The following is a 27,560-nucleotide window of genomic DNA, read 5'->3' on the forward strand; positions in this document are numbered from 1 at the left end:
TAGATAACTTTAAAATTACCTCCATACATCTGAAGCTTTGGGCTGAACGGAGCTGTACCCAAACTCTCTCAAATCCGAACCTCTCTTGCCTTGTTCCCGGGGTTGGCACTTTTTATAACTAATTCAGATAAAATGTTGAAAATCCCAGCCCACCGAGCCGATGTAAACAATGGGCTGGGCCTAATTGAACCACTGTTTGCTTGGCCCAACTTGGAACCCCCTGCTAGTTTACGGGTTGTTGCATATCAATTTGCCAGTTCTAACCAGAAAAATACCTAATTATACAAAATAGCTCCAAGGCTACGATTGGAATTTTACAACAATTTTATCCCCCGACCTTTGCAAGACTTGAAGATTACATAAGTTCGCAGGCACACCAGAGTTGCCATTCTTCAATTCTGATATCACTTATTGGGACTCGAGCACAATTCATCTTAAGAATCTATCTATGAAAAAGAGGGTGCTAAAGTTCTAATAAACCTTCGAATTAGATACTTACATTTAATGTGGGATGATTGATTTTGCGTGGAACCCCAACGGAACCCTTAGGCAAATTGGTAATAGAAAAAATTTTCCACAAAAATATACCTATTAACTCCTATTTAATTGGATGTGAAAACACCTTCAAACAGGTTAAACGGTCAGTTCGGTCCAATTTGAGTCATATTTCTAATTGGACCAATAAGGTGTTTGGTTTTCATATTGAACCGATAGCTATCACCCTGATCGATTTTGGTGAGTTAATCAGTTTCTTTTAATAGTCACTTATCTGTAGGGGTGTCAATTATAGGCCCGCACCGGTAGGTTCGATGGAGCTCGACACATTTATGACCGGATTAATAAACTTGTCGAGCTTGAACCCGACATGTTTATAAACAGGAAGTACATAATGCAACCACCTAGCTTGACAGGCATCCGACCGGCCCAACACATGTACAAGCCCGCCTTGAATCGATTCATTTAAGCCAGACCCCTTTAATACTACTTGTATTTTTTTCAATTTTTTTTTAATACTATTTGTATTTAGTGTTAAGGCTATGTGATATGTACAGTTGAGATGGTGGTGCTTGTTATCTAAACATTCATATTTTTCAAGCATAGTTTAATTTATTTAAACTTGATCAATTTTGGTTGTGTAGGCATAATTTAATTGATCTGAGTTCCATTGGGTTAAAGATCGAGTACCTTAGTAACTTAGTTGTTTTACCATATTTGGTTTAATCCATTTTAACCATGGGATCTTAATTTGCTATTACTTGTCTCATTTTATTGGTATTCTTTTCAAGTACATTTAAAAGACCAATTTTAAAGAAGACCGGTTTAAAGCCCGTTTAAAATTAAATAGGTCTATAATCTGGTTAAGGCCCAGTTAAGACCCGTTTATGGCAGTCCGATTAAAGTTCAAGACCGACTAGCTCGATTATCAATCGTACCATGCCTACGCTAACTAAGCCCGTTTAACTAAACGGACGTTCACAGTGTAGCCCTAGAAGTTGGTCGAGCTCGATTAGACCCGATCAAAATTGGCCCGGCCCGACCGATTAACACCCTACTTATGTGTATATTGGTTTGGTATTGGGTTTCACATATAAATAAAAAAGTGTAAAAATAGGATTATATTGAATTTATCAATTTTTATCCTGGTTTTTTGTTTCAGTCCAAATGGTCCCATCAGTTTATGTTGGTTCAAATAGTTCGAATCTATTTTTTTATACGAAAAATTAAGTGATAATTCACTTTGGAATTTTTTTTTACAAAATTATCCACTTAAAATTTCAATTAACAAAAATACATAAAATCAAATTTGGGTTTACAAAACTACCAATTTAAAAATTAGTTAACATATACTCAAAATCAAATTTGGATTTATAAAACTACCCACTAAAAGTTTCACAGATAATAAAAATACATGATTGTATATAAAAGATGAAAGAATCACTATTTTTGGTGGATTGTTTTATAAAAAGAAACCCAAAATGGGTAATAATGCAAATTTCTTCTTTTTGTACCCTAGAAAGATTCCAATCAAGCGTCTCTAGATAGAATCTGTAGTTGTACAGTTTGTCCGGGATTCACTCTTAACTTACTTCTCTATTTATAAGTGTATTATATTCAGCGGCGCTCTTCCCTTCTACTTATTTAGGGTTTCTGAAGCTCGTAGGGTTTCTGGAGCAGAGTTGTTAGGAGCGGAAGAGGAGGAAAGCGGCAGCCATGGTTCTCAAGTATGTCTTCCTCTCTTACTCTTTCCTTTCTTTACTTTGAGCAGTGTCTGTGATTGTTTTTCAAGGATTTGTTTTCTAGCCGTGGTGAATGGAGATCTGCCTGGGATTTTGTTTTTTTTAGTTCTTACGATTTCTCTGAAAACTCTAGTTTGTTTAACGGCTGCATTCTGTGATTGTTATTTGTTTCGTTTTGTATTTTCTTGCTTTGATTAAAGTCTGACTGAGGATAAAACTCTTTCGATATGCATTCAGAATCTTCATTCGGTCGGATGGTTTTCTAAAATATGAAAATCATAACTGATCAATTTAGATTTATTTTCCAATCTGGACTGGATTATTTTAATAAACCAGAATAGACTGTGGCTTTTGTTCTGTATTCACAGGGAGTGTTCTGTGTTGCATATGCTTCGAATGCCTCATTTTTGCGTTTCCTTTGTTCTTAAGAAAGTTTATGATTTACCATTTTGAAAATATACATATTTTTTCATTTTTCATCCTTTCCATGTTTGATTGAGATTGCCTAAACATTAGTATTCATGACATTGTGGTTTATTACGATATTGTTATTCAGAACATCTATTTTGCCCTGCATTTATCTTATTTTGTAGATCTGGAACTTCCAAATGAAGATTAATCTGTTGGCCTTGTTTAGTTGAATATACGGGTCCAATGATCCTACCTATATGGACGATGGAATCATTTTGATTATCCACTATAGAGAATGCTATGTTCAATGAATAAACATGAAGTGCTACCTGAAAAAGATCAGTTATTTGAGAACTTCCAGTGTTATTTAAAGGAAGTAAACAAGAAAAAAGGCCTGAGATATTTAGGTTTCAAGAATGGATAACACAAAGTCATACATTGTACAACCAAAATATAGTAGTGGCAGTACCAAATGTTTTTTATTTACTTCTGAATTTTATTTCATGAGACAAATGAATCCTACATTTGTTGTCTAACTGCACATTCTCTGTAGCCAAATTTTAGTTTCAATATGAGATGAATGAATCCCACATTTGGTGTCTAACTTGCACATTCTCTGATTGCATTTCAGGACTGAGCTCTGCCGTTTCAGTGGAGCCAAGATATACCCTGGCAAGGGTATCAGATTTGTTCGGTCTGATTCGCAGGTGAGTTAGCACATGTGAGAAATAATCAGCTTCTCTGGATTCACTCTTAGTAATTGGCACATTTTATTTTTCTATTCATATATAATGTGAGGGATGTTAGTTGTCAGTTCTCGGCTTTTCTTTAAACTTCTGATTCAATGTATCACTCTGGTTGCCTTTAGGTTTTCCTCTTTGCAAATTCCAAGTGCAAGAGGTATTTCCACAATAGACTGAAGCCTTCAAAGCTAACATGGACTGCCATGTATAGGAAGCAGCATAAGAAGGTGACTATTATTATCGTCATCATTTTCTTTATTTATTTAATTTTTCATTGCTGCAAATGTTTTAAAAGTCTCCTTTTTATATGCATTTATTTTTGTGTGCTATGGTTGGTCCATGATTCTAATTAAAATCTGCTTGGTATTTGTCGCTGGTAGGACATTGCCGCTGAGCAAGTGAAGAAAAGGCGTCGTGCCACGAAGAAGCCTTATTCAAGGTCGATTGTTGGTGCCACCTTGGAGGTTATCCAAAAGAAAAGAACTGAGAAGGCAGAAGTCCGAGATGCTGCCAGGGAGGCTGCTCTTCGGTATGCTTTCCTCCTTGGTGCTTTCCAAGTTGGTTTTCTTGTGATCTCATTGATTCTCAAGTGAACCAAAACTTCATAAACGAAAGTTGATCCATTGAAATATTGAGGGCTATTTCTTATTTGCTTCACTAAATACTTGTGCATTCTGCAGTGAAATTAAGGAGAGGATCAAGAAAACCAAGGACGAGAAGAAGGCGAAAAAAGCAGAGGTAACTGCAAAATCACAAAAATCACAGACCAAGGGAAACATTCTCAAAGGTGCAGCACCTAAGGGCTCCAAACTTGGTGGTGGTGGAAAGCGCTGATTTGCCGGTGTCCACTTTTCCTCTTGAGCAGGCACTCGATAGGTTGTTTTTCAATTTTTTTTTGCATTTTAAAGTTTTGTATGGATTTAGGCATCAATGGCCAAAAATGTGCTACAGATATTTACCCTTGTAATTTTGGAAGTGGAGTAGCTTTGAATTCTTTGATGGTTTTAGCCTACTGTTTGTTTGCTGAACTTTGTTGAACATCTTGGCATTTTAATTGTGAAACTTCTCAATTTAATGGATGACTGAAGCCAGAATAAATAGTGATATTTTCTGAGTAGGCATAAATGCTTGATCATGGAACTTTTTCTTTGGGGTCAGAACTTAGGCATGGAACACAATTAACAGATTGTTCAGCCATTTACATGGTTGAAGTTACGTGTTCATAACTCCATCAGATCGATCACCTCATATATAGGTTCTGAAATATTTTGAAATGCTCAGTCATTGCTCTTCAATCAATTGCCTTGTTTAAACTTTCTAGTTGATATAGGGCTCTAATTTATTTTAGTTCCCGACCATGTCTAAAACTTTATCCCATGTGGTTCTCCTCAATACTTAAATTGCTGAAAGACTTGAGCCGAAAATCATTTTTGATTTGTCGATATAAATTAGAGACGAGCATTAATCATGCATCTTGAGTACTGGAGGGAAATGATGCTTCCTGAAGACTATTTTTAAGGGAGTTGGTCATTTCTATAATCCAGTTGCATACACTAAACTGGTTTCTTCAAGAGAGTCTGAACTTACAAGAAATTCATGAACTATGCCGTTAACCTCAATCAAACTGCAGCCAGGGACCTTCTCTATCCCAAGATTTCTCATCCTCTTCCTTACTTCAATGGCATCCTCATTCATTCCTGCAGCTGCATACATGTTAGATAGAACAACATAACTGCTGGGGTCATTGGGATCCATCTCCATGAGATGTTTTGCAGCATATTCACCCATCTCTACATTACCAAGCCGACTACAAGCTCCAAGAAGAGCTCCCCACATGGGAACACTTGATTTTATCTCCATTTTCTCTATTAGCTCTTTTGCTTCATCCAAGAGACCTGCACGGCCAAGAAGATCAACCATGCATCCGTAATGATCTAGCCTGGGTTTCACATTGTATACTTGGCTCATTAGGTTAAAGAATCTTCTCCCTTCTTCAACAAATCCTGAATGCCTACAGGAACTCAAAACACTGAGGAATGTTGCTTCATCAGGTGGCATCTGTGAGTCCAACATACTTGAGAAGAATTCCAAAGCTTCTTTACCAAACCCATGTACTCCAAGACTGTAAATTATTGAGTTCCAGGCTTCAACATCCTTATCCTCTATCCTGTAAAACACAGAAAGAGCGGTCTCTATCTTTCCGCACTTGGCATACAGATTGACAAGTGCAGTACCCAGGACAGCCTCCAATTTGAAGTTGTTCTTGTCTACAAAGCCATGGATCCATTCACCTTGCTCCAATGCTGCTAGATGAGAACATGCTGAGAGTGCATTAACTATTGTAAATTTGTCTGGTTTGATTTTCAACGTCTGCATCTCTTGAAAGATTTCCAACACCTCTGCGAATGAACCTTCCCTTGCATAACCATCAATCATCAGTTTCAAAGTAACCAAATCCTTCAACCGAAGAGGCATTTGAACAAACAGCTTACGAGCATCTTTCATAAGGCCTCCAGTGACGTATCCACCGATCATAATGTTCCAAGTGATTGAATTCTTCCCTTCCATTTGATCAAACAACCACCGCGCCTTTTCTAAGCACACTGACTTCACATACCCATCGATCAAACAATTCCAAGAAACCGCATTTCTGTTAGGCATTCTATCGAACATCGAATGTGCTTCTTCTATGAAACCCGAATCAACCATGCCTGTAATTATCGAATTCCATGAAACAATGTCGGGTCGAGGTATCTTCTCAAACACTTGAACGGAAAGGTCGACTGAACCACAACAGGAGTAAAGCGTGATCAGGCCATTCTGCACGAACAGGTCTCCACCCAATCCATATTTAAAGAGTTGCCCATGAACCTCTCGTCCTTCTTCAATGGCGTTTAACTTGGAACACGCCTTCAAAACAAAGGGAAAAGTTAGGGCGTTAGGGGTCGAATTGCCATCACAGACCATCTCGTAGAACAAAGAGAGCGCTTCCTCTGGTTGGTTACTCTGAGCATATCCTCTGATCATTACATTGTAAGCGAAAGAATTTGGTTTCGCATCTCGGTTGAATATGGACCTGGCGTAACCCATATCTGCGTAGGGAGAGATGGAGCAGAAAGCCATGAGACGGGTGAAGGCTAATGGATGGTGGATGAGACCAAGCTTGATGAACTTGGAGTGAATTTGAGCGAACTCGTCAGTGTTTCTGCAGAGCTCCAAGAAAGCCAGCCATGGCTGGAGTCGGACAGAAACCGAGTCAACTCGACTGTCTCTTTTGGCGGGCTTGAAAGGGTAGAGATGAGATGAGAACGTTGCTGACATGGCTATCGAAGGAATCGAACAGGTGAAGATGAGATGAAGCATGGAGATGATGATGAACCGCTTAGGATTAGGGTGGGCTTTGAGACTTAAGTTTTGACAGTAGGCTTGGCCCAGGCTTACCCTTCCAATGGGTTGGGCCACAAATTCCTTTGTATCCTTCCCATAAAATAAACAGCGGACATTCACACTGAAAACACTCCCCTTTTATTATACATGTTTATATATGAGGGTCCACGTCGTTAAATAAAAAAATATGAGAAAAAGCTTGTGAGTTGTGAGGGCCGAGGGGTGTGTGTACACTAGGGTTCGTGCCCACCTTTTTCCCAAAATTTATTTTACTTTTTAAATCAAATGAGTTTGATTGCAAAGTAAAATGAGATTTATTAATCAAAATTGGTATCTTTTAAAATTAGTTACACTGTCCAGTGAAGTAATACTTATAATGGAGAGGGTTACCTAATAAAGAACGTGGCCCTGTGCCAGCATGGTCGGCTAATGGGAACACATACAAAAGCATCAATAGGGAAAGGTGGTCATTTCCCCTTCCCTATGTATCTAGGCAACAAGGGTCACACTACTTTTTAGGCTTCTTTTTTCCCTAATTATATAATGTGAGTGCGTAGTGTATGCTAGTTCTTTCATGAGTTTATATCTCTTCTCCCTCCTATGAAATGACCTATTTTCCTCTTATTGTGGGAGGAGGGAGATAAAGAAATTGAGGTGCTAATGTATGTCAGACAAGGAACTCAATCCCTTATAAAAATTTCCTATTTGGTATCGATTTGATTCCACTTCTTTTCCCTTTACTATACAAGCAACAAAATGAAGGCTAGAGGATATGATCCTCAAGCCAAACACAATGTGAAACGTGTCACTTTGCGTCATGAGTTCACTTGCAAACAAAAGTACTCACATTTATATCACTTACATGAATCCAGAGGTGTAATGTTGTTAAGGGAGAGGGTTCCCCTTTGACATTGTGGGTAGAAATCTATATGCTACACCAATGGTTGCCTTGTACAAGATATCATTAATATGAAGCCCATATTTTAAGAGCATATTCATTGACGTTGTGGCAATCTTTTTCCTTTTTGTTAATTAGGGGTTGTGATGGTCTAAACAATGTGAAATGAAATATATGACTCATTTTTCTTATTTTTTTTTAGAAAAAGTTTTCTTGTACCTTACACTCATTCTAAGGTCATAAGCATTCACCCCCCATTGAACGATGATACCCCTTCTTGTTGCATGTTGCCCTCTCTCATCCATCTGAAAGCCACGGTCAATAGATTCCCCTTCACCATAGCTTAAGGAAAACTCAGTCCCTTTTTTTTTTTTTTCTAGGCTTTTAGGGCCATCCTTCGCTTCCACCAAAATACCAACTGAATAAATAAAAATAATTCAAAAGCTTGTCACACATAGAGCACATGATTAACTTCTAATCATTGGATTAGTAACATGTTAAACAATCCAATGGTTCCAAAATAAACACATTCTCTCATTGCCAACCCATGTCTATGAACCCATTTCAAAAATAGGTTAACCTAAAGGGGAAACACAATCAAAGCTTGGGGACAACAAACATGCGCTAAAGTCATAACCATTGAAAATGATCACATGGTGGACACATGTGTACCATTCAAAGAAACAAACAAGAAAGGAAACAAATTGAATCCTTAAAACATTTTAAAAATTAGAAAAGAATCAAAATTTTGAATTTAATATTGGATAATTACAACATGTATATCTAAAAGTTGCACCTTATTGTCGCCAAAATGGTTAAGTGTGAAATTGAAATCTTCTTGAATTGTTCATTCAAAAGTTATTTAATGTAGAAATAAAAAATGTATTTAAAATAATCTAAAAATAACTTCTCACTACATCATTATAAAAATTTGCACATTTTCAAGGAAACATTTGAAACGATATGATTTGATCTTATTGTAGAAAAAAAAAAGTGTTATACATGAAAGGACCACAAAAATAAGGTTACGAATTTTTTAGGTCAACCTTGATTACGATAATTCCATTAAAAAAAAAAAAACACTTGGTTACGATAAGGTTCCTTTTCCTCTTTTATTAGATGAAATTAATTTTTGTTTTTCCTTCCGAATAATAATATCAAAATCATTAAAGATATTTTATAGTTGAAGCTAGGTTACCAGCATTATAACCTATTAGGTGACTATCAGTTTTTTCCTAGTTGTCCTGGTCTTGACTAGGTTTAAGTTCTCTGCTAAATTGTGCAAAGATTAGTCTTAATTGAAACCTATAGAAGCAACAGCAGAAGGCATTGAAATCTTATATGTTTTGACTTTAAATGATTAGATTCTCCTCCCGTTGATATCATTTTGTGGGTTTGATTTGACTAAGCTCAAGAAATGTCTTAAAGTATTTTTCTTTTAATAGAATATTAAGTAATCCTTCAGATGCGAAATTGATAGGAAGAAGTGGAAAGTTTCCTCACCCGTATTTCTTTTCTATTGATGAAGGGATTTATGATAAGATTTTAAGCTCATCATTGACGTAGTCGAAATTATCCTCTTTCTCAGCAATTTAATGATATATAAATATCCCTCTTTCTTCACCCCTTGATTTGCAAGAGAAATTCTTCATATTTGAGCTACATTAGTGTCATAAATCAAAAAAAGTTGACTCTTAGAATCTAATTTTGATAGGTGTAGTTGGATTAAGTCGAAGAAGCTTTCTACTAAGATTTTGAATTAAAGATGTGAATTTAAAATTGAAATCGTTTATCGAAATTGAATCGAACCGTTTACATCAAAATCGTAAAAAGGTTTAGTAAATGGTTCGGTTCTAGTTTCAAGTATAAGATCGATTGGTTAAATGGGCTGAGTCGATTTTAACCGTTTAACCCATTGGTTTTAAACCGAATTGACACCGTGAAAACTAAATTGTTTAAACCGTCAAAACCAATATGATTAACCCGTATAACAATTAAATATTTGATTGTTTTAACAAAACATAATGGTTTAATTTAGGGAAGAATTATGGACCATAAAGGTTGTCCAACAGTCTATTCAATAATTTATTCTTATTATGTAGTTATGTAGTTAAATCCTTGCTTGTTCAATGTCTCATTTAATTTGATACACGATTGAAGCTTTTATCAACAAAAACAAATTTTAGTAAACATGCGAATAAACTAGGGAACCGATTACTAACCGTTTAGAAACCGTATGAAATAAATCGAGATCAATACCGTTTAAAAACTGTGAAACTGAAACCGTTTACTAAACGGTTGCAGTTTCAGAAAGTGCAACCGTTTAGTACATGGTGCGATTTTGGTTTTAGCCAAATAAATGTGTGTCAAATCGAACTGCAACGTATCCACCGAAACCGAACCAATTAACACCCTTAGTTTGAATGTAGAGTTTTAAGAATTGTAATCGAATCAACAAAATCATTGTTGATTCAGATCCAAATCGATTAAAGCCGAAATTGATTTTGGCTGATCCGGCACATCCAATTGTTGTATGGGAAACCCTAAAAAGTACTAAAACACCAATTCCGATGCCGATCCGAATCTTGATTCCATGTTTTTAAAGTTTCAAACCTTGTTTAATTGCCGATACGTAACGCAACCACTCATCGGACACACCAACAACTAGGGAGGGTTGAATGGTTTGCCATAAATCTAGGCAGTTATAGTTGGACCTACAAAATGCTTTTGGTTCAACCAACTCCAGCATGGTGTGGGCCCAAAATAGGCAGTTGAAGCCGCCATGGGTTCTATTTTCTTGAGGGCCGAAGCCCACTAAACACACTAACACACGTACGCAGTTTTACCGGATCCACTCACCAATTGTAACGTACTCAACTATCCATTTTTCGGACTTCCGCTTCCGCAAGCTAAGCTTCTTTCAAACTTATGGAGTAGTTAGTGGAAGACAACCCAAACATCACTTTTAGTTTACCAAAATCCCCTTTTGTGTGGTAAAATGTTCACAACAACATGTGAAGAAGATTTGTATTATTAGAATAAATTCTTTCTCGATGATAGTAAGACCCAAATCGTTTCACTGTCTCTCTGTTTTGAATTTTTTGTGAACCCTATCTTCCTTCACTTTATCTACTTTATGATTGTTCCATTAATATCCATATTGAAAAATTTACCTTTAATCTACAAATACAAGAAAAATCAAGTATAGGAATTGATGCGGTAAAAATTGACCGGATGATCTTCCCTGTAGTTCCTAGTGTTTTAGTCGACTTGCACAGAAGATATGACAGGGGAGAACCAGGTTAACCAGATAGGGGACTCTCCAATACTTAAGTCAGATCTTTCCACAGCAGATGCTCAAGAGAGCTTTTCCAATAAAAGAAGTGATTGATCGATCCTCCTCCATGATGGAAGCTTACTTTGGTATTTATCGGTTGCTGATGGAGAGAGAAGGAAGGGCATTTGTGGAGAGACATGTTTAGGCGTAGAGTCCTTGAGGGGAGTGGATTCTGGGAATATTTCGGGTTTCAAGGTAAATTCTGGGAATATTCTCCATTGATCTTGGAGGTGCAAGTCGTGATAAGGGTGGAAGCCTCTGATGACGTGTAGTGGATAGATTCATACGCCCCTGATCAAGGATCACATCCCTTGAATGTAGGAGTGGATGTGTGCACGTTTCTGGATGCCATGTTGTTTACGTCGGGCCGCGGTGACGGCACAACCTGATGGAGGGCCAAGGTGGTAGCATGGCCTGATGGAGGACCGAGGTGGTAGCATAGCCTGAAGAGATGCCGAGGTAGCAACACAGCCTGATGGAGGGCCGAGGTGGTAGCACGGCCTAATGAGATGCCAATGTGGTAGCATAGCCTGATGAAGGGCCGAGGTGGTAGTACAACCTAATGGAGAGCCGAGGTGGAAGTACGGCCTTATGCAGGACCGATGTGGCAGCACGGCCTGATGGAGGGCCGAGATGGTAGCATGGCCTGATGAGATGCCGAGGTGGCAGCACGGCGTGATAGAGTGCCGAGGTGGTAGCACGGCCTAATGAGATGCCGATGTGGCAACACGCCTGATGGAGGGCCAAGGTGGCAGCACGACCTAATAAGATGCCGAGGTGGCAGCACGACCTGATGTTCAGCCGAGCCAAGGTGATTAGTTGGCATGAGAAGAGGCCAAGGTGGCTGCTCAACATGAAGAGAGGCCGAGGTGGCTGTTTGGCGTGAGGAGAGGCTGAGGTGGATGCTCGACACAAGGAGAGGCCGAGGTGGTGGGTCAGTCTTGTTTAGGTTTGCATACACGCTTCAGCCATGTTGAAGCGTGGGACACATCTTGCCTCATCACGAATCAACTACCTTAATTAAGAATCATTCCATTGATACAAGATCGACCAAGTATTGACATCGAAGAAGTATGAATCATCTTAATTAAGAACCATTCCACTAATATAAGATTGACTGGACATAAACATCGACTAAGTATGAATCGACTGGTTGACTCCGATATTTGAAACCATGGTCCCAAAAAGTACCTTCTTGTCCTTTTGATGCTGGAACCATGAAGATAAACCCCACTTTGACCTCAATATATAAAAGGATAAAACTCCAAATTTACCAAACCTAATCCCCACCCTTAATTCAATTAGGTTGGATAAAAACGAACCTTCCTCAGCTCCATCTTTGAACAGATATTTCTAAGCTCATTGCGGTTGTCAACTTGTCATTATCTACAATGAAGGAAAGATTTTTAAGAAGGTTATAATGGTCATTCTAACCACCCCACTCACCGGCCTAACTGCGTCCTGCCCATGGTAACAACCGAAGAGAAAACTAGGTCCTAATTCCGTCCTCCTCATGGTGACGAATGAACATAACAACCACAAACGTTTACCGCGTCGGTTGAGACCCTCTCTCTCTCTCCTCTCTCTCTTCCCTCTGTCTTGTCTGCTAATCATCTTTACCGACTCTCCCTTACAAGCCACTTCTCCTGTTTTCCCTGTCAGCAGCACAGGCAGGGAGGGAGAGAAGGAAGGAGGGAAGCTTCTTTATTTTATTATTTTATTCTTTTTACTGGAGATTTCCTGAGATATATCTAGAAAGGAGGGGGAAGGTGGGAAGGAGGGGACGGGCAGCAGCGATCGGTAGCGTTTGAGAGGAGAAAAAGATGAGGACACAGTACATGGCGGGTGAAGATCTGGAGAACAGAGATGTTAAGAACAGGGGGAACGGTTACCCTTCTTCGTATTACTCGTCTCCTTATTACCAAGAAACAACAGAGAAGAAATGGATTTCTTTTTTGATTCCTTTGTTTGTGGTGGCTAACGTTGCTATGTTTATAGTCTCTATGTTTTACAACAATTGTCCCAAAGACAATTCTGGGATTTATGGAGGCTGCGTGGCAAAATTTCTTGGCAGATTATCCTTTCAGCCTCTCAAGGAGAATCCCCTATTTGGACCCTCTTCTTCAACGTAATTCTTCTTTTTCTTGGTTCTTGTCTTTCTGTTCAGTCTTTTTTAGTATTTCTTGTTTCACCTTTATGGGTATGAGGAAAATTTAAATTCATTGATGACATTAAATTTGTGTATTTTGGTCTGTGTAGTTTAATGGGTTCCGTTTTTCAATTCTTAACTCTTTTGAGATCGTTTTAATTATTGTTGTTGACTGTTCTTTATCGTGAACTCTGTTTTTCCCAACTCTGGTTCTGTTTTTAATTTGTCTAACAGTATTCACACATGGAAACTGGTCTCAATTATTTGATTTTATAGTTATTGTTAAGAATGTTTCACAGATGTTGAGGGAAGTCCACCTATCTAAGTTGTTAATGAATGATTATCAGATAATTTGCTTAGATCAGTGCTTGGTGAAACCATATTGTACTTTGTATAGGATAGACATATATGATCATCTTATAGAACTTCAACATGGAACTCATGTTTTTATCATGTTGGAGTCTGTCTCTGGTTTTGCTTATGCAAAATGGTAATCGAATATAATGTATTGTACCTACTTCTCTGTCTAGTGATACGGTATTTAGGTATTTAGACTAAGAACCTTTAGTTTCTTACTAGCTTCGTCAGAATGCATTAGAAGCTTCAGGGAATATAGTTTCACAGCTCGTGATTTCTTCTTGTACCTGCTTTGATAGCTTGAGCCTGTAGGAATGAGTAACATTATCCAAACTTTTGCAAGTTAAAGGTAGGGAAAAGAAATGATTGAGGGGCCAGGGAAGTTGTTTTGATTGATGGCAAGTTGAGTTGTACACATACAGAAGTACATTCTAATGCAAGAAATACACACACACAACCTGTGTATAGATCACAAGCTTATGAGCTTCCATTATTTATCAATGATTTGATTTACTTATTAATTTCTTCGCTACTTGTGTTAATGCTGTTTACTATGATAATTCTTCTGGGTTCTGGACTTCCTTTATCATAAGCCTTCTAATTTTTTAGCCCTTGATAGTGGATGTTGTTGTGGAGGCACTTTACCCTAGGGCAAGCTGAGTGGTAGTCCAAAGAAAAATTCCGTGAAATTGATACTCTTTATTTCAAAATGAAGTGGACTGTCCTTGTAACCAAGAAAATTAAATGAGAAGGCAATACTAATCTTTTGGTTTTCCCTACTTTGTCAGATTGGATAAGTTGGGAGCTCTTGATTGGAACAAAGTGGTTAATGGGCATCAAGGATGGAGACTAGTTTCATGTATCTGGTTGCATGCAGGTGTTATTCATCTGCTTGTGAATATGTTCAGTCTGCTCTTCATTGGGATTCGCCTTGAACAGCAATTTGGTTTTGGTAAGCTTTTTCTCCGTTCTATTGTTTTCCTCCTTTGAATTTACAGGATCTGGAAATATTTCATACTTCGTGTTGAGTCCATCGTTGTGGATTATCTTCTTTCTTATTATTTCTAGTGTTAGCTTTGTGTAACCTCAGTGAATTAGATCAGTGAGGGGTTGTACATGCTGGTAGTTGTCATATTTAGCGTTGTTGTTTCTGCTGCCATTATGTAGCCTGCAGCAAAGTTGATCAAATGACATGGTTAGCCCTTTTTTCACTCTCTGATCCTGGGATATTGGCCAATTTTGAATACATAGTCCGTCATCTCAACCATTATATCTGTGAATGTAGTTCTTTTGTTTGGGTCTTTTTTTTTTCCTGCACTTGCATTGTTCTCATATTCTTCTTACCAAGCTGAGCACTTACTTTTGGTATGATTTCAGTGCGAATTGGGGCTGTCTACCTCTTGTCAGGATTTGGAGGGAGTGTTCTTTCTTGCCTTTTCATTAGAAGTAGCATCTCTGTTGGTGCGTCTGGTGCGCTGTTTGGACTTCTTGGAGCCATGCTTTCAGAACTTCTTATAAACTGGACTATCTATACAAACAAGGTGAGAACTGCCAAGCATGTTTTGGAAAAAGTGTTATAAAATGTCATATGAGACTTGGTCCCATATTAAATTGTGTTGGGGGCGGGGGTGTTAAGTTCAATTTATCTCAGGGAGATATAGACAATTCAGGAACTGTTCATTTTGCAGCTGAAATGGCTGCTTCCAAGGGCTCCATGTGTTGGCCATGCCACCATATCTTTATGTGGGAAGTTTCTGCCCATGGGCCCCTTCCATTTATCAAGTGGAAGAAATATTTTTGTGCATTTCTGTAATTGAAACTTTGGAACTTCAAGAGCTGGCATTGCAAGGGAAAAGATCCAGTACATGGTGGGTTATATGGATGAAAGTGGGAGGTTTCTGAACAGTGTGTATTGGGCATGTCTTTCTTCTGGCTAAAATAGAGAGAGTGCCCAGCCAAGGAATATGCACACTTACTGGAGAACCTTTTCCCCTTTTAAACAGTGTATAGCTTTCAAGTTTTCTGCTCTTGAAAGAACAGCTAATGTTTCTAGCGTATACATTAGGGAAAGTTGGGTGATCAAAATAGGTTTTTTTTTGCCGTCATTTTAGTTGCTTGGCAGTTGATAATGATAGTTGTAACTTGGAACTACCTTGACAATTAAAGCGTTGACTTATGCAGGCTTCAGCAATATTTACGCTTGTGGTCATCATTGCCATTAACTTGGCTGTTGGAATTCTTCCTCATGTTGACAATTTTGCGCATATCGGGGGATTCCTGACAGGCTTTCTCCTTGGCTTTATTCTGCTGGTCCGACCTCAGTTTGGTTGGGTGGAGCGCAACAATCTTCCAGCCAATGTTCGTGCAAAATCCAAATACAAGGCATACCAATATGTATTGTGGTTGGTCTCATTGGTCTTGCTAATTCTTGGGTAAGTTCTAAGTGAAATATAAGTAATTCCTTGTTGTTTGTATATATGTTTGCTGGGGTTTTTAGTAGTCCATAACCTAAGGTTTGAAATGCATTAGCATGTTGATGCTTTGGGACTTTGTCATTGACTTCATCAGTTACAATTAAGACTATAATCATTTTGTTGTTAAAATTTGCAGTTACGCAGTTGCACTGGTAATGCTGTTTCGAGGGGTTAATGCGTATCAGGAATGCCACTGGTGTCATTACCTTAGCTGTGTCCCTACTTCATTATGGTCTTGTGGGAATACCTGAAGTCTCATGTGGCTCTTCATCTTGTCATCTGATTTGTAATTTCCGCGGTGTCTTGTTTTTTTGCTGTGTACATGCACATATGGTTTGAAGAATATGGACTCCCTCTCTACCCCAATTTTTCTCTCTTCCTGGACTTTGAACGTGAAGGCTATTGTACTGCCATAGCTGTTGTTTCCTGCTACTCATGATGTGTAAAGATTAAAATATTCAAAGGGGAGTACATAAGATTTGTTTTGTTTGACATTTTACACCAATAGCGTTCTTCATAGTGATTGTTGCAAACTCAGGGTTTTTTTTTTTAAATGTTTTTCTTTGGTGAAATCTGTCGGTGAAAAGTTATTCCCTCATCACCTATTGCATGAAAATCTGAAATGCCCTTAGCACTGTTCTTGAAATCCTATCCAGTCACCTTAACTCAGGATCAAAAGATTCTCTCACGGTGAAGGAAAAGTTGGTCTTTGTTTTTGTTCAATTTTCTTCACCCTAAAATTCCGACTCCTTTGTGAGGTTTGGGAATTCAGTTGGCCAGGAATGGTGACACTGTTCACCCACTAGCAGCATATGCAAGAAAATTCTATTATTTGATAAAGTAGTTGCAAAATAGTTGTCACGGCGTTTGGAGGATCTAAGGTGTGCAATAAAATACAGTACAAAGTTTCCTCATAAAACAAAAAGGTAAACGAAAATTATCCATTTGTGTGTGTCTACGTCTAGATATAAGCAGGCATGAAAAGACTGCATTATCTCTCTCTATGCACTGAAAATACCAGTGTACAGCCTCTCATTAATCTACGTGCTGGCATAATGGTGCCTGTCTTAACTATTAATTGTTTTAGCCAATCAATCAATGAGGATTGAATATATAACCCACATGAGGTGAGACCTAACCACAATCGTCTAATTAGAAGTCAGAGGGCTTAGCCATTAGGACAGTTGCCTGATGTTTATTTTAAAGTCAGTTTTTAAAAATTGAATTGTTCATGAGTCATGACTCTAGGACTGTATGTAGCATGCATTCTATAATAAAGCAGACAGAGGCTTTATCAATTTATTTTCAAAGCATTAATTTTAGATATTTTATTTTATTTTTTAAATTTAATTACTAAATTTGAAATGATTTAGAATTGATGATACGAGAATCAATGATATAATCATGTTGAATAATGATTACCAAAGTTTTCTTATACGTTTGAAAATTTTCTTTTCCTCTCCCATTTATTTTCCGTGCAATGACCCCGGCACACTTAAACTAAAGGCCTTGAGCAACATAAAGCCATCAATTTCTATTTTCACACTTCGTTATCAGGAAAAATTCGAGGACAGTTTCTAATTCTTTTCGTGTTAGATAAAAAGATTCAATCAAAAAAGAAAAAGATGGTGTGGGAAACAAAAAATCATTTTCCCCAAAATAAAAATCTTACCTACTCCAATGTCCATCACAATTCACAAGGATATTGATTTCAGGAAAAAGAGAGAGATACTTTTGATTTGCAAGGCTCTTTTCCCCTTTTTCAATGGGGGAGGGAGGTAGTTGAACTTTGATTTGCAAGGCTGTTAAGATTTCCTCCTACCGAAGTGGGAAAAGGGAAGGAAATAATTGCATTTTCTATAAGATATATTTTGTTTCTTACAGAAATATTTGTGTTTGCTTGCAAACAAACACCAATTTTGACTTCTCTTATAAAAATATATTTCACTTCTCAAAGAAATATTTGTATTTGCCTAGCAACCAAACAGATCATTGTCATAATTATTAGGAAAATTGGTTTATGCAGGGGAAGCAAGGCCTGTGCCTAGACACATAGGAGCAAAATAACCGCTCCACACCCCCCCCCATAAAATGCACAGTGATACCCCTGTTGATGCTTCCTCCTGTATTCCCATTGGCCCCCACACACATGGTGGGGCCACACTCCCTATTTTCAGAACAAGAGTTTTAAAAGCAATTTCTAAAAAAGATAAGCAGGGGACATTTACTCAAGATCATACATTGTCTTAAGCAACTCCACTAGCAAGGGATTAAGAAATGTGTTGAATATAAATATGATCATATGCCACAGGAGGAGGCAACCCACTCTTGCCAACAAGCCAAAGAGATGAGAACCAACTCCCAACTAAGCTAAGTAATCTGCAACAGTATCACCTGGACAGATTTGACAAAGAAATCCTCTCATAAACAAACCATACATTTCTCGACCGAATACTCGCATCCATATAGTTCATCTGATCAGATATTTTGAATGGAGAAAGAATAAATAACCATTGAATCATTGATTTCGCTGGGAGAAATAAAATATACTTTACAATGGATATTAAAACCAAGTCACCCTTGCAACATACATCATCCAACAATCTCCCCCACATCTCAGGAGAAGATAAACCATAACAAGAACAAAAAGACACCAGCACCTTCTTTTAACGCATGGACATACCCTCTTAAACTTCCAGAAACAAGGGGGGGGGGGGGGGGGGGACAAAAAAAAGTTGCAGGCTAAAAGGCAGTATTAGTGAGAGGATGAAGGTAGTGTCCAGAATGTCTTGGTTGCCACAAGAATCTTCTCCCTTCCCTTTGATTCTGATTCTGGTTCTGGTTCATGAATAGTGGTTTTCCATCTTACTGCTCGTGTAATGTGAGCCACCCTGTCAATGACTTCAGGAGAATCTCGAATGAGAACTGTTCCATCTGGGCGCAACATCCGGTCTATCTCCACCATTACGTCAACAAGATTACACCTGAGACCAAGTTCATATGAAGATAAATCCAAATCTATACATTGCAATTGATGAAAAGTTGCATCAAGGGACAAAATAATTCCAATTTCTAGGGAATGCTTTTCTTTTCATTAAGAAGAAAATAAAAAGATTTAACAAAAGAAACCTCATAATTACACTGCCCATGAATCATTTGTTATTGGAAACATTGAAGGCATTGTTCATTGCCTGAATTTAAGTAGAATGTAAAATTTGTAGAGATTGAAAAGGAACCTCCCAAGTGTAGGTATATATTTTCAGAATGAAGGCAACGACCAACACTTCAAACAGCTTTGCTTGTACAGATACTTGAAAATGACAATAATACTAATGGATTTTTTTATCAATTGCAAATATTCTATTAATCATAGTGGTCAAAGTGCTAAGCGAACTAAGGCATTGAAGGGGGTCAAAAGTTAAGGTGGCACCAACAAGGCACTTAGGCGACCAAGGAACCCATCAAAAAAAGTGGCCAGGACGCCTAGGTGATGCTTTGACAACCTTCCTATTAATTAGCGATCGAATCCTGCCTCATGGGGGAAGGAAGATTTGAAGGTTAAAAAATAGTAAATATTTACCTATCAAAAAAATAAATCTAGATCCATTTTCAAATAACCCCAAATACTTCTGTATAAAGTGCTACATATCAAGTTTCAGCTATTTGAGCAATCAAAGCAAAATATCAATATACCTGAATCCCCTTCACATTCTCTTACATATTTGTTATTTTTTCAAAGAGAAAGTTGAACAAAACAAATATATGAATTGCTTTATCTGGCTTTGATTTGTACAGTCCTTGCCTATAAACTTCAAGTTCTTCAAGCTGACTATTAGTCCTATACTTATGTGTTCATCCAATGGTCAGAATTACTGTTTTTTGGAACATAGATGCTCTGTGAAATGAACACCCTCTAGATAAACCAAAAGAATTGATCATTTATTCAATGATAACATTAAAACCCTGTGCACACCAAATGCTCATCCAAACAGAATTAAATTTTAATGCAGAGGAGTTTGTGACAAAGATGAAGTTATATGATGCAATACCTGGTTTCTCTGGAACCAGAATGTCCTACAAGAGAGTCGATATTGGATACATGTATAAAATCATAAGTACGAGGATACGTTGAAAAAGGTTCACACCTGTCAACATCAATCAGAAAACTATTAGCACATTCATCCAATATCCATAACTAAAAAGCTTAATTAGTTTTAAAAGGAAGCAAAGAGCCACATATTGATTGTTATAAGCACAGAAAGAACAACATAGTGATGCTATATGTAGAATAAAAAGGTTTTTGAATTCGAACTTGCTTCCCACTAATTTCCAAGTCACTTTGACTTTTCTCCAGTTCAGTCATTGATTAATGGTAGAAGCAACTTTAATGCAGGAGTAGATTACAAGTAATTAACTCCGCAATTTATAACCCCAAACAATACAAATAGGAGTAAGAAACAAAGAAATAATACCATCAAATAAATCCCCAAGGATACAATACCCATATAGGAGCAAAACCAACCCAAAACCTAACCCGATAGGAGAGAGAAAGACCTGTTATAGAGCTGGAGAGAGAGGTGCGGCCAGGGCTGTAGGAGTCCGATTGAGTTGCACTCTTGGGCGTAGATAGTCCCTAGGGAGGGTACAAAAACCCCCAGTTGAGAGGATTCTGACTTCTGGTTGTGAAGTTACAAGCTTTCTTGATTTTCTGACCTAGGAGAGAAAACTGAGAAGAACCTTCAAGAACAACAGCTGAATGCTTCCAACAGTGAGTAGGTAAGGATCGTGGGACCCTTATGAGGCATGGAATACCCTGATTGAAGACCTGACTGAACAGAGTACAGAAGAGAGAAAGAGAGGAGATCGATCTCTTTCCTATTCCCACTAGGATTGCTGATCGATTCTGATTTCTGGAGACTTTTATCAAAATCTGAACTATATCTCTTGAATGTTACAGCAAAGAAAATAAAAAAGAAAAATAAAACAGATGGGGGATTGAGAAGGGTGAAAGGGAATAAAGGAAGCGGCTATCTCAGCCTGGGCTTCTCACCCACAGCTATCTTAGCTGCTCTAAGCATTTAGTTGCAAACTTTCTTTCATAAATGCAAACTTTCTTTTATTCAAATCTATCCTATAATGGGACATATGTTTCTTTATTTATAGAGGGAAAGTTTACAATCATACTAATACTAAGAGCTAGTTTCCCAATAGGACTAGACACTCCTACTACAAGTAGGAGCTAGTTTCCCAATAGGACTAGACACTCCTACTACAACTAGGAATTCAAAATAGGACTAGGACTTGACTTTATGACTCCAACATGGAGTAGGACTGACTAACTATTAGTCCATATAGGACTTTACAACCAACTAATGGCCTAATGGGCCTTTATTGAATTAAATAGCAACTAATTAAACTAATGAATAAAATCCCGTTTTCCTACCTTCTATCCATATTTTAGGCCTATTAAAGTGGTCCATTTCAAAGAAAGCGCATGGGATCAAAGGCCCGACACATACATAACACAACCCAAGGCTTATTTGCAATAAAATAAGCCCAAGTGACTTATCTACATCAAACTTTCTTGAGTTCTTGATATAATGATGTAGTACTGCAGCCTGCTTGACAAACTAGAACTACAGCCTATGAAATAGGGGGTTTCAAACAGAAACATACCAATCATGGTAGACTCCAATTAGTCCTCTATCATAAATCACACCCAAAGTTGATGACTTGCGAGGAGGAACAACATTCATCACCCATACTGGATCAGACAACAACGCCGCTGCAAAACCTCCAAAAAAGGCATTCATGTCCATGATGTTGCGTTCAGCTGGGCTCCCAAGCTTCAAGTTAAGTGATTTCTTGTAGTATGCAACCCTTCTGGCCCAACGGCGTGTATCGGCTTCAAACACTTCATTCCCATTTTTACTTAATCTAGCCCTTGAAGGAGGCTTAGTTAGCCTATCTGGCCAATTGGGAATGGTCCCAACAGCATGTTCACCCTTGAGGGAGGCCATCTTACTTATACAATTCTTCAATTTGAAGTACCTGCAAAACCATTGAAGTTAGACACATTTCCACCTGGATTGAGCCGTTGCCCTAATAGTCAAGAGTTGGAATATTAAACTTGAAAGCAGCCCCCTTCTATTGCAATCATTGGAGCTACTAACATCCATGATTGGATTCATATGTTTGATATTTTTCTAAGCTTTTCAATGACCATGTAAGTCTTCTGTAAATTCCAATCAGAAAGAGATCAAGTTCCTATATGATATTTTCCTCTAAATAACACATCTTTAGCAGGCTATAAGAGAGGGTATTCTCTATTTCGTTTGATTCAACAACAAAATTAATTACTCTCTCGCAAATTTAATATTTTGTTGCATGGACTGGGATCGAGTTATCACGTATGGGAGTGGGAACAAGACAAAATTCTGAAGTGGAATTGTTCTATCTCAAGTAGAAGGCTTCCGTAACTAAGATTAGTCTGAACTGAAAAAACTAGTAAAGGGATTTTGGGAAGCTTACCATGCATAACTTGGGTCATCTGAGTCATTGCAAAATTCAAGCTCAAACTCGTTTTGTACCAGGTTACATGAATCGGTTGAAGGCTTTTTCCAGATAACAGTATTCCCATCCACAACAATCAGCTCATAGCACAAGGTTCTAGCTAGGGCCTGCAGGTGCTCCCATTCTTTATCTTGTTTAGGCCATTGTACAGGGGGCCCAGAGACAACAAAATATCCACCTGGTCGAAGCAGCCGATCCATTTCAACAAAATATGTTCCATCTGCAAATCAGAAGTCCACTTTTACTCAAAAAAAATACCAAAAGAGAATCAGAAGAAAACAATATACGCACAGGAAGGAATAAAGAACTTACTATAGGCAGTAAATGGGATCAAACAACGAGAGCAGTGCATCAAATCAAATGAATGCACAGGAAAAGGCAATCTACGAGTACCAAGCATTAGAACAAATGCTGGGAGTCCCCTTTCTAGAGCAAATTGTATCTGTGCTTTATGTGAATCTCTTGGAGCAAATGAGAGGGTTAAAATATCTTCCTTAAGAAGGTAACCCCCAAAGCTTGCGACCTACATGAAAACCAAGTCATGTATTTTCTTTCTAAATATGTAGTGCTTCTAAATACAAATACGAATAAAAATTAGAACTCAGACAAGTAAGCAACTACTACCCCACATCCCATATCTAGGGCTGTCCTCAAAACTCCTCCACTTATAGGAATGTACTGTCCGAGTTTCTTAATGTATTGTATGGCACCATCAGGAAACATTGTTCCACCCCCTGGGAAGACAAAGTATGGACCTTCTTCTTTCATCCAGCCTTGGTGACCCTTCCTGTCGGCAATTTTATTGTGAGGCATGTTGCTGTGCCATATCTGCATATCAAGGACAGTGTTTAAGTACCAAGAATTGAAGAATGCAGACCTTAATAGATTAAGATCAAGTATTGACATCTGACAAGTGCAGAAAATATACATATCATTGCCTAAAGATTTAAGGGAAAATATTTACTAGCTAGGGGTGTGGGGGGAATGAAAAAAGGAAGCAGGTAATCTACCAAGTTCTTCCAGTTAAACCCACCCATGAAAACCATATACTAGCCTTATGGTAAGTAATTACTAATCCAGTCTTATAGATTTTCTTCTTAATGCAAGGGTGTAGAGGTTGACAGAAAGTCTAGAGGCGTCACCAATCATTCGAAATCAAATGCAAAAGTTAGATTCCCTTCTCAATAATCCAGGTTGATAAACTGATTATATATATGTTAGTGTGCACATGTATGTGATTGTGAAAAAGCACATAGCTTGGGGTTTGGTCCATCAGAAAAAGTGCATCAGGCAAATCGTCCAACCATGTGGGGCCTGTATGGCTTTCAATTAGTCACCACATACAAAGGATGCTAAAACTTGTTTTTTCACACCCTGAAAGACTGTTTATGTGTGTCTTGAATTCTTGCATTTATTGCCCCTCTCCAACATATATTTTTGGTGGCGACCTGGATGAGATTTTTTTCTGAGGTTTGTGATATCGGCCCAAGTGTGGAGCCCATCGCTGAACTCGTTTGGGGATGAGGGGAATTCACCCCCATGGTACAGTACGTCCTGATGGATCGACCCAACTTGAAGGAGTATATATATTTATACTATTGGCTTGTTGTGTAAGCAAGTCAGATTTGGGGATTTTTCGAGTTAGGGTTTATGGGTGAGAGTTCTTGCCACGAGTTTGGGAGTTCTTGAGAGATCTCCATGGTAATCATTCTTCCATCATATAGTGAATCATCTTCACCTTCGCCTGTGGACATAGCACATCACATCGGTGTATGAACCACATTAAATCTGCATCTTACGTGAATCTATTCATTTTTCTTTGTGTTTCTTGGTGTTTATTCTAACAGGATGCTACGGGGATTTATTCATTTCATCTATTTCATTCTAATTACAATGTGAATAATTTTGAAACATATAAACTCGTAGATGCTCTCCAACATAAATAATTTATCTTGCTCTTGAGGGTGATTCTGATCAGCTTCCTGATGCTTCTAGTAAGTAAATCTTCAAATGAAGCTTCAACCACCAGTTTCCAAATAACAGTGAAACAAACTATAAAAGATCCACCTTTTCACCTCCTGGCATGCAAAATCTCCAGAACTAGACCCCAGTCTACAAAAATATTGCATTGGACTTACCTAACGTCAACCAAAATCAAGAATTTTATCCCCTGAAGGATTTCAACCTTCTTTTTGGGGACTACTTACGGCACATCAAATAAATATCACAAAATACAAGTCAAAGCATTCAAAGATTAGGCCAATGCAGCATTTAGTTTCCTCATGATCTGTGCTCAAATAAAGCTCTGGAGAACTCTACCACACCTCTTCGAGAAGATATCACCAAATGATTCACCTACATGAGATCTTGCTGTTAACATTGAAAGCATGGAGTTCTGCAGTTGTCTGCACTAGTGTCTAAGTTAACATAACCGTTTTAAGACCCAAAGATCTCCCAAAACAACTAAATGTGAAGGGTTGACGATCTAAGCTTCAAACCATTCCTCTTGGAACCATTTCTGTTTGAAATGAGACTCACTGAGAACTTCTCTCCCCTGTCAATTGGTATAGAAGATGGTTACACAAAACTGAATATTTACAACAGCCAATTGGACTAATGCCGTATGCAATACTTGAATTCTAAATGTAGATGCTACATAGTTGGTTCTCATCCTTCAGATACTACAAGTGTAATAGGGCATCCCTCGCAAAAGGATCACCATAAGATGATCATCTCATGGCTATTGAGAACGAATCAAATCAGATGGTTCTATTTCTCCATCTTTCTGACTTGCTCCACAAGGCCAATCCATCTCCCAACCCCCAACATCAAAGGGAAAGAAAAAAAAAAAAAATTCTGAAGAGCCCAGAAGCAATCGAGCACATTTACTGCCTTATTCCAGGTATGAACCGTTCAAGTTAAAGGTCCTAATGTGCACAGTTTAAGCATGGTGGAATATACATTACCTGGTGGCTGGTGGAGTGTAATCAAATTTTAGATAAAAAATTTAAACAAGGCAATCAAAGTCTCAATCAGTAGGAAGATAAATGATATAAAAAAAAAAAAAAAAATACCTTGTGCAAGCTCTCAGGCCACTGGACAGGGATTCGGTAGCCGGCGGGAGGAGGAATCAAGCAGAGAGGAGTCTCTTCAGGCAATGGGCACTGACGCTCTCGGTAGAAATTCATCTCTCGGCTAAGTTGACTGTTCCTCCTAGGATCCTCACAGGGCATGTGATCAACCGCCTCAGCAGGGCAGGCTTCGATGGTCTGCAGCTGCCCAGACTCAATCAAGCCCACCAGCTTAAGTCTCTGAACGGGATCACCAGTGGCGAGCACAAGCGTCTGTCGTCCCGAAGCAGCAAGGGAGTCACCAAGTGGGGTAAATGCAAAGATGAAGAAGACAAACAGCACAACGAAGAAAGCAGCATAGATCAGATCGAGGAGCCTCCATTGCCGAGCGTTTCGTTTCGAAGAAGGGAAATTAAAGAGTCCCATAGTTAGAGATCAGATCAAATCAGATACACATAGGCCCTTCGGTTGTATAAGAATAAATGACTTCTTGCTCTACTTGCATTTCGCACCGACTCTGAACCATGTAGGGAAAATGTATGAGGTAGAGAGAGAAAAAGAAAGGAGAGGAAGGGTAATCACTTCTCACTCTACTGTTTTGTACAGAACCCACCACCTGGTTTTGGTTGATACTGATTACTGGGTACTACTCTAAGCTTATTTTACAGAGTAGATCAGGTTTCTCTTCCTCAGTCGAGATCAAAGTTATAAGAAATGTGTTTCGAAATCTGCGCAAGCAAGTGGCCTTTTTGATTTTGTAGTGTCAATCTGTGTGAAACTTGGATTTTCTTTTGGGTTTTTAAATTGATTGATCAAAATCTAACGAGTACGTCTCTCATCAACCTGCAAAAAGCCAATGCGTGCAATGCCATTAAGGGACCAAGCCATGTTTTTTTAATGGAGAAGATATATTACATAAAGGTGAGGGTGAGATTCGATTCCAAGCCCCAAAGCCTCGCTGCATCTAGGAACAGAGGTCCTTAGTCCTCACCGCCTAAAGTAGCCGGAGACTTCGCCGGAAAACAATGCTCCGTTGCCATCACAGACTAATGACGTATGCAGTCGTGCAGACGTTCCTCGGTTGTAATAACTTTTTGGGTTGGACTCGGACTATGTAAAGTTCAAACCCAAGTCAAGGTTGGGCCCGGCCCATCCTAGCTAGAGTTTATATTCTTTCTAATCCTCGTCAATTATTCAATGTATTATTTACCAAAAAAAAAGTCAAATCATTCAATGTATTCATATTGCATTCACTGGTCTCTACTGTCTTTTTTTTTTTTTTTTTTTTTTTGATAGGTTGGAAAAGGAAATAGATCTCACGGCCTCCTCATGAGGGTAGATCTCTAATCTCTATTGAATGACTTAATTAGTTTCTCCAATCGACTCTATGTCTTACTCCCAAGTAGGGTTGCATCATCAATGCCCATTTAGATAATCAGGCCTGTCAAGGCATAGAATTTTTTTTTTTTTTTTTTTGTCGGTCAATTGTCGTTCCATAATTGGATTCAAAGTAATTAGGCTATAATCAGGCTTTAAACAAACTAATTGATGGATTAATCGAGCTATGAATGAGCGATCACGATATTAATTCTGTCTCGATCATCAACCATCATCCTAGTACCCCTCACTGGGAGCACTTGATTATTAATCAGTGAGTGCTCGAGCCCAACATGTTTAATACTTGGTGAGGCTGACTAGTATATCTTAGTTGTTATGTGTAGTCAATTTTTGAACTCACATGTATTACCAAAAACAGATAAAAAACTTGAACTCACATGCCAATACTTGCCTACCAGAAAAACATCAAGAAGAAAATCCTTGATCTCAGAAGCAAAGATAGTGAATGCAATGAATGTTTGTAATGAGTTGAAACAATTTTTAGTTCTTTTATTGAGGAGAAAAAACGGTCCTTTGCATAACAGT

The 27,560-nt window shown here is 38.3% G+C and overlaps 4 protein-coding genes across 4 annotated transcripts; 2 read left to right on the plus strand and 2 right to left on the minus strand.

Moving 5' to 3' along the window:
- Positions 1-2,088: 2,088 nt before the first annotated feature.
- On the plus strand, positions 2,089-4,470 carry LOC122082577 (60S ribosomal protein L24). The gene is made up of 5 exons (XM_042650236.1): positions 2,089-2,222; positions 3,280-3,355; positions 3,517-3,618; positions 3,772-3,920; positions 4,072-4,470. The coding sequence occupies exons 1-5, from the start codon at positions 2,212-2,214 to the stop codon at positions 4,223-4,225; spliced, it is 492 nt and encodes a 163-aa protein (XP_042506170.1). The 5' UTR covers positions 2,089-2,211; the 3' UTR covers positions 4,226-4,470.
- A 454-nt stretch (positions 4,471-4,924) lies between these two features.
- Positions 4,925-6,712, minus strand: LOC122082225 (pentatricopeptide repeat-containing protein At4g18840-like). The gene has a single exon (XM_042649696.1). The coding sequence runs from the start codon at positions 6,710-6,712 to the stop codon at positions 4,925-4,927; it is 1,788 nt and encodes a 595-aa protein (XP_042505630.1).
- A 5,811-nt stretch (positions 6,713-12,523) lies between these two features.
- On the plus strand, positions 12,524-16,492 carry LOC122080892 (RHOMBOID-like protein 2). Its single transcript, XM_042647775.1, has 5 exons — positions 12,524-13,141; positions 14,308-14,471; positions 14,897-15,060; positions 15,701-15,951; positions 16,130-16,492. Exons 1-5 carry the CDS (start codon positions 12,837-12,839, stop codon positions 16,242-16,244), a joined length of 999 nt encoding a protein of 332 aa, XP_042503709.1. The 5' UTR covers positions 12,524-12,836; the 3' UTR covers positions 16,245-16,492.
- Positions 16,493-18,485: 1,993 nt separating this feature from the next.
- Positions 18,486-26,721, minus strand: LOC122080868 (probable pectin methyltransferase QUA3). The gene is made up of 7 exons (XM_042647738.1): positions 25,641-26,721; positions 23,191-23,394; positions 22,879-23,089; positions 22,525-22,786; positions 21,670-22,044; positions 20,043-20,138; positions 18,486-18,977 (listed from the first exon to the last, which is right to left on the minus strand). Exons 1-7 carry the CDS (start codon positions 26,061-26,063, stop codon positions 18,749-18,751), a joined length of 1,800 nt encoding a protein of 599 aa, XP_042503672.1. The 5' UTR covers positions 26,064-26,721; the 3' UTR covers positions 18,486-18,748.
- Positions 26,722-27,560: the final 839 nt, after the last annotated feature.

Source organism: Macadamia integrifolia, chromosome 6 (genome assembly GCF_013358625.1).
Source record: "Macadamia integrifolia cultivar HAES 741 chromosome 6, SCU_Mint_v3, whole genome shotgun sequence".
Lineage (NCBI taxonomy): Eukaryota > Viridiplantae > Streptophyta > Magnoliopsida > Proteales > Proteaceae > Macadamia > Macadamia integrifolia.